The sequence below is a fragment of the Hylaeus volcanicus genome, chromosome 3, assembly GCF_026283585.1.
Source record: "Hylaeus volcanicus isolate JK05 chromosome 3, UHH_iyHylVolc1.0_haploid, whole genome shotgun sequence".
In the NCBI taxonomy this organism is placed as follows: domain Eukaryota; kingdom Metazoa; phylum Arthropoda; class Insecta; order Hymenoptera; family Colletidae; genus Hylaeus; species Hylaeus volcanicus.
Genome location: NC_071978.1, coordinates 30,031,545 through 30,038,387, shown reverse-complemented (window position 1 = coordinate 30,038,387; position 6,843 = coordinate 30,031,545). Strand labels below are relative to the sequence as shown.

The window sequence follows — 6,843 nt, the reverse complement described above, 5'->3', positions numbered from 1 at the left end:
TCAATGTCCTTCGATGCACGTCGAGTCACTTGTTCGCGTACAAGAGCGGCCGCCAGCGCGTAGCCTTCGCTACCGCGCCCGCTCGAACGGTCTACGCGCGCTCTGATTGGTCGGGGTTTTCGCTTAATATCTCCTTAACGGAGCCCCATCCGACATTTTTGCAAAGGAAATTGTTGTTCAGAATCGTCTCAGCTACCCCCCATTTCCGGCTCCTCCCCGACTTTTGGGACACCCTGTATATTGACTCGCTCACAGAGCGGCTTAGTGAGCAGGTGAGCAACTGAGCAGTGACCTTTTTGAATGCACTCATTTTATAAACATAGCTTTAGGATCTGTGTTATTATATTTAACAAAGACGACATATTAATTAACCAAAATATTTAAACGTTTGATCTTTTCTTCATCGAGGTAAGCTTTTCTTATAGAAATGTATAATTCAATATCGATGTAGCTTTGATGAAATGTCGTATACTTGAGCAAAAAATAGTGTATTATAGATCACTACATGCAATGCTTTATGCTGCGTTTATGTCAATATTAATAAATGTATAACAGATGAAAAGTGATAAGTGACCGGTATAACGGGTAGGTAAATGACATGTAAACAATAATAGTGATAATAATACAATACTATATTCTGAATTAATCGATGTTAGGTTATGAGGTTTTTCAACCGAAAAATGACATTTCAATTGTTTGTAAGACTAATCTTTCTTAACTCATCTTTTCAGATATTTTATTGTTTATACATCAATTTTCAGATATATTACATAAGAATATAATGTATTTCAGGTACCATAAACATGGCTCTACGTACATATGGTGATAAACCGATAAGTTTCCAAGTAGAAGAAAATGGAGAATATTATTGTATTGGATCCGAAGTGGGCAATTACTTACGCCTATTTCGAGGATCATTGTATAAACGTTACCCTGGAATGTTTAGGAGATCCATCACAAATGATGAACGTAAAAAGCTAGTAGAACTTGGATTGAGCCAACATGTACTTGCATCAAGTGTTTCTCTTTTAAGAGCTAGTGAAGTGGAAGATATTATTGAAGGCAATGATGATAAATATAAAGCTGTATCGGTGCATTCAACAGAACCTCCAGCCCCGAGAGAAGGAAAATCAAAGAAATCAATGCCTTGGGTGCCTAGTTTACCAAATAGTTCACATCTAGATGCTGTGCCTCAAGCTACACCAATTAATCGTAACAGAGTACATAATAAAAAAGTCAGAACATTTCCCCTGTGGTAGGTGCTATATCCAACAGATTATTGACTTATTGTTTAGTGTAATACATGTCTTTATGACATAAATGCAAATACAAAACATCTTTCTAGTTTTGACGATACAGATCCATCAGCAAATTTGGAAAATGCAGCTCAACAAGAGATGTTGGTTCCAATACGGTTAGATATGGAAATTGAAGGTCAAAAATTAAGAGATACTTTTACATGGAATAAAAATGGTAATTTATATTAAAGCGGTGTTATTTAAAATATAACTGGTAATGAGTCACATATGTTGATAAAATGATTTTTCTTACAGAAAGTCTTATAACACCAGAACAATTTGCTGAGGTATTATGTGATGATTTAGATTTAAATCCTTTAACCTTTGTACCAGCAATTGCACAAGCTATAAGACAACAAATAGAAGCTTTTCCACAAGAAACAATTTTAGAGGATCAGTGTGATCAAAGAGTTATTATTAAGTTAAATATACACGTGGGTAATACATCTTTAGTAGATCAAGTGGAATGGGATATGTCTGAAAAAGAAAATAATCCTGAAAAATTTGCAATGAAACTTTGTGCCGAGTTAGGCCTTGGTGGAGAGTTTGTTACTGCCATTGCTTATAGGTATGTTTGAATAATTTATATTTATATATTTTAATACAGATAATTTATTTATGTATATTGAAAAATACACGAAACTTGTTTTTAGTGTTCGTGGACAATTATCATGGCACCAAAGGACATATGCATTTTCCGAAGCCCCTTTGCCGACAGTGGAAGTACCTTTTAGGCCACCTTCGGAAGCCGATCAATGGGCACCGTTTTTGGAAACGTTAACAGACGCAGAAATGGAAAAGAAAATACGCGATCAAGATCGAAATACGCGGTAAAGATTGTTGTATTATACGATAATGTACAGAAAATTAACAGTTAATTACAATGTTTGTTTTTTATTTCAGACGTATGAGACGTTTAGCAAATACTACACCTGGATGGTAAAACATGTAAATCGAAATGGTAAATTAAAATTGTAACAATGAATAACAGAATATGACATTCTTTATATGATTGACTAGGTTTACTTCACTTTGTCCATTTTTAAACTTTTTTAAACTATAAATATAACAAAACTTTTGTGTTAAAATTGATGTATGGTGTACCATTCAGAAATTTGTCTTATCTCCCTATAGCACTCTCTGTTCTCATGTTCATCCTCACACATGTCTATGTTCACTGAACTGTTACATAACAAAAAATAAAAACATTCCTGATAGTACATCTTATATCAACCGTTCATAAAATGTAAGTCTTTATCATGAATAGCAAAATGAAATATTCACAATGGTGATCAAAAATTAAAAATGTTTTACCCAATAATAGATTGACCTAGAATATTTTCATCAGTTATTATAAACTTTAATACAATATTTCCTATATGAGTAAATAAATGATATTTTAATTTGACATTTATTTTATTTCTACCGGAATCTTTATTAGTTTTAACTCATAAAATGTAATTTTAAATAATATTACCTAGTTTAAGATAACATTAGATAAAATATGTAGTTTCACGAATTCTTTTACTTAGAAATTATACAATTTTATTTGTTGTATAAAAATGTTGATTATACGCTCGAATCTGATTTGCATTAATTCCAAATTTATGTAAATTAAGTAAAATAAATGATAAAAATAAGAGGAAGAATGATTACAGTAATGTGTAGAAATTACGTTTTATTTGAGATATTTTTAACAGAAGAAACTATTCATAGTTAACTTTGGTGACTAATTGTTACATTGAAATTAAGTTAAACAGAAATACGGATAGCTACTTAATATCGAATTATTTAAAAAATTAATTTGAAAGGTATATACGTATGTGCATATGTATAAGTTGCGCCATATTATTAAAGATTTTGCAATGATTATGAAGAACCAGTAACATAAAAGAGACGATTATTTTAGTGTAAAGAGAAATTTATTGTCTATTCTCCAATTCTTCGATATTAAACGTAATTCGTGAAGCAACGAATCAAGAACGAGTAAATAAAATTCTTTAAGGAAGGGGAACGAACATTGCCACGCGCACCGAAACGCACGGTTATTAATCGACTCAGTCCAGGTTCGACGTTTAACGGGACAAGTCTACGGACGAATAGAAACAAATCTGGAAAATGGATTCCAGTTGGTTAATGTGCAAATCGTCACAACGACCGGGAACAATAACGACATTCCATAGTCCTTTTCCCCGTAGACCATGGTTGACGGACTCTGGAGCTGCAGCGGCTGCAAGCGGCAGCAGTCTTAAGGGTATCGTAGCTGGTAGGCGGTTTTTTTTTTGCAATATCTTTTGAACAGCCTCCACTTTAATGATTTGCTCCCAATGTCCCTTTACCACTTGTCGAAGTAGATAGAATGTAAACACGTTAAAGTGAGAGAGCGAGAGAAAAACGAATGGAAGAAAAGGGAAGAAAGAGAAGGGTAAACTTTGAGCCAGCGCGCATTCAACGCGTGATAGTTTCAAAGGTTGAGAAGTATTTAACCTTGATAAAACGTAGTAAACCTATTTTTAACTTTCCGGCGCCTGTTTTGCTATACTTGAATGAAACGGTTTAACACGGTTTTCACCTAAAGAAAATGTTAGTTTTTGATGAAGCTTTCTTTATTTGAAAATATTTAAACTATTTATTAGTAAATGGTAATTATATTATGAATTTACATTGTAGGAGGTATAACTGGAGGTATAGAAATATGTATTACATATCCAACCGAATATGTAAAGACACAATTACAACTTGATGGAAAATCTGGTGCTAGTAAGCAATATACTGGAATATGGGATTGTGTGACAAAAACTGTACAAAGTCGTGGATTTTTTGGCCTATACAGGGGCCTTTCAGTATTAATTTATGGTTCAATTCCTAAGTCAGCAGTACGTTTTGGTTCTTTTGAAGCAGTGAAAGAAGGTCTGGTAGATGAAAATGGCAAACTTACTACTCAAACTAGCTTGTTAGCAGGACTGTGTGCCGGTGCCTGTGAAGCTATTTTTGCAGTTACTCCTATGGAGACTATTAAAGTAAAGTTTATCAATGACCAACGATCTGCTAATCCAAAATACAGAGGATTTTTACACGGAGTGGAAATGAACCTTCAGGAGTGTGGTAAGTAGGATATTAATATTTAAAATGAAATAAAGTAAATTTATTGTAATGATTCTAATAACTTTTTGCTTACTGTTTTTAATTGCAAGTGTAATGAATGTGTATTTAAATTTAAATATAAAGTTACCAAAGGAATTTAAAAATTTTGTTTTGTTATAATAAAAATGCAAACGTAATAAACTTGTCTTTCATTGCATGCATAACCAACTTAATGGTCTTTGCACAGAGGATAGGTTATATTGTACATAGTTCTCAGTTTACGCACATGATAGCTTAATACACGAGTAAATTAGCTTCTGTAATATTCAGTCATATCATGTTACGTATTTTCTGCAGCATTTCATTATACAAGGTGAGACATGTAGTACAGTATATCTGAGTGACTGTATTTTTAGTGATGGAAAAAGATGTTTAACATAAAAATTGTTTGGCATTATGGGAAATATGGTGCAGTAATGTTTTTTTTTTTCGTTGCAGTCAGAAATGCCTAGAACATTTCAAGGTCATCAGCTTCTTGATAAATAGAATAGAGTATATTTTTTGACAGTTTCTTGGAAGATACATTTGTTATTTACCTTTTATCAAAGGCTTGTAGGTTATTAAGAGTCAGTAAAGAAAAGAAGTGAATGACTTTAAAATGTCCTTGGTCCTTCTACTTGGTACCAAAAAACTTTACCACACTATTTTTCCTAAGAAATCAAACAACTTCTGTCTTAAACATTTTTCTCTATCTTTAAAAATGTACAAGTTATTTAAGTGTCCTGTATTAAATGCTCCATTCTCTATAATGGTTATGAAATTATAATAAATATACTACATATAAGTATTGCATATGTGATTTTTTTTATTTAGGATTTAGAGGTATATATCAAGGATTATCACCTACAATTTTAAAACAAGGATCAAATCAAGCAATTAGGTTCTGTACTATGGAAACATTAAAAGAGTGGTACAAAGGTGGAGATAAAAACGTAACTATACCAAAATATATTATTGGTACATTCGGTGCATGCGCTGGTGCATTATCAGTTTTTGGAAACACTCCCATTGATGTAATAAAAACTAGAATGCAGGTATGAAATTCAGAACTTCCATGAAATTATGACCCTTTTCACAAGAATGGATTATTTAATTTGAATCGTGTTTTTAGGGCTTGGAGGCCTCAAAATATAAAAATAGTGTAGACTGTATGATTCAGATATGGAAGAATGAAGGCCCAACAGCATTTTACAAAGGAACTGTTCCAAGATTAAGTAGAGTATGTTTAGATGTTGCCATCACATTTATGATTTATGATTCCTTCATGGAACTTTTCAATCGAGCTTGGCCTTCAAAATGATTACATTTTTATAATGATATATTCCATAATGCAATGCAAATGTAGCTTTTATAACAATATAGATTTTATATTTGTACAATATATTTGTAGCCGTACTTTTCTAGAAATGTTTTTACTTCAAATGTGATTCATAAGTATGCTATTATAATACACATTTTAATCAACGAAAATTAGAATAAACCATAGATTTATATCAAAGATTTCCATTTTTGGCAGTAATTATTATTACTTATAGTATTGAAAGCTACAGTTGCATTATATGCAAATTCCGTTATATAATACCTATGTGCATAATATATATTATGCATATATAATATATTTTCGTACCAAATTTGTTATTTAATGTACAATTTATGTGCTAGAGGGAAATTTTAATGTATATTTAATTTACAATCATTTCAATTCCTTATTGTAGTTTATAGTATTATTAAATACTTAACATTCCTATACATTCGAATTGTCGAATGAATATAACATTCTGTGGTAACAATTTATACATCATATGTATGATTATGTATATCATCTATTCCAAGAAATAATGGTGTACAGTTTAGTACAAAATAAAAGAATATTTATTGACCTGAGCGAAGGGTTTATAGGTAACTAAATTGATTTGTTTATGAATTATTTGTCAATAATTCTCGTATATTGGTTAATAAAATTCAAATGAAATTATGATAAGTAGTGAAAAAGAGATGTACAAATTTGTTGAATAATTGGTTATTAAAAAGTTATTAACAATCATCTACACAATATAATGTTTTTACCCAAAACCGTTCATACCGTGATAATCTTCGCTCAGACATTATAGAGTGTCAAAATTTTGCTGTAATGGCTGTGACATTTCAATAGATGTAAACTGACAAAGTTCCTTCAAAATAGAGACCTTAATCTTATAGAAAACATAGAATGTCTATTTTATTACATTAATCGCAAACAACTATTCCTGCCCATAACATTTTGTATTATTTACATGTCATTTCCATTCACAGTAATATTTTTAAGCATTTTGTATACAAACAGGTCAATATTTCTAGAAATACAACAATTTCACAGCTAAAACTCTGTATATGAAAAGCAATTTACATTTTTATACATATC

General features: G+C 31.3%; 2 protein-coding genes across 3 annotated transcripts; both read left to right on the top strand.

Moving 5' to 3' along the window:
- Nucleotides 1–254: 254 nt before the first annotated feature.
- On the top strand, nt 255–2,706 carry LOC128873265 (SWI/SNF-related matrix-associated actin-dependent regulator of chromatin subfamily B member 1). 2 transcript variants are annotated; one of them, XM_054116717.1, is made up of 6 exons: nt 255–408; nt 793–1,255; nt 1,346–1,473; nt 1,554–1,866; nt 1,952–2,128; nt 2,202–2,706. In XM_054116717.1, exons 2-6 carry the CDS (start codon nt 804–806, stop codon nt 2,239–2,241), a joined length of 1,110 nt encoding a protein of 369 aa, XP_053972692.1. In that variant the 5' UTR covers nt 255–408; nt 793–803; the 3' UTR covers nt 2,242–2,706. The 2 variants fall into 2 exon arrangements, with proteins under 2 accessions (XP_053972692.1, XP_053972693.1); XM_054116718.1 differs by lacking the exon at nt 255–408 and adding an exon at nt 432–585.
- Nucleotides 2,707–3,178: 472 nt separating this feature from the next.
- On the top strand, nt 3,179–6,486 carry LOC128874395 (putative tricarboxylate transport protein, mitochondrial). The gene is made up of 4 exons (XM_054119153.1): nt 3,179–3,564; nt 3,969–4,403; nt 5,256–5,476; nt 5,554–6,486. Exons 1-4 carry the CDS (start codon nt 3,417–3,419, stop codon nt 5,740–5,742), a joined length of 993 nt encoding a protein of 330 aa, XP_053975128.1. The 5' UTR covers nt 3,179–3,416; the 3' UTR covers nt 5,743–6,486.
- Nucleotides 6,487–6,843: the final 357 nt, after the last annotated feature.

Excerpts from the sequence above, each read along its gene's own strand:
- LOC128873265 (XM_054116717.1), top strand. The coding sequence starts at position 804 with ATGGCTCTACGTACATATGGTGATAAACCGATAAGTTTCCAAGTAGAA. Across the intron at positions 1,474-1,553 it reads TTTTACATGGAATAAAAATG|AAAGTCTTATAACACCAGAA; the intron begins GTAATTTATATT and ends TTTTTCTTACAG. Across the intron at positions 2,129-2,201 it reads GATCAAGATCGAAATACGCG|ACGTATGAGACGTTTAGCAA; the intron begins GTAAAGATTGTT and ends TTTTTATTTCAG.
- LOC128874395 (XM_054119153.1), top strand. The coding sequence starts at position 3,417 with ATGGATTCCAGTTGGTTAATGTGCAAATCGTCACAACGACCGGGAACA. Across the intron at positions 3,565-3,968 it reads TCTTAAGGGTATCGTAGCTG|GAGGTATAACTGGAGGTATA; the intron begins GTAGGCGGTTTT and ends TTTACATTGTAG. Across the intron at positions 4,404-5,255 it reads AATGAACCTTCAGGAGTGTG|GATTTAGAGGTATATATCAA; the intron begins GTAAGTAGGATA and ends TTTTTTATTTAG.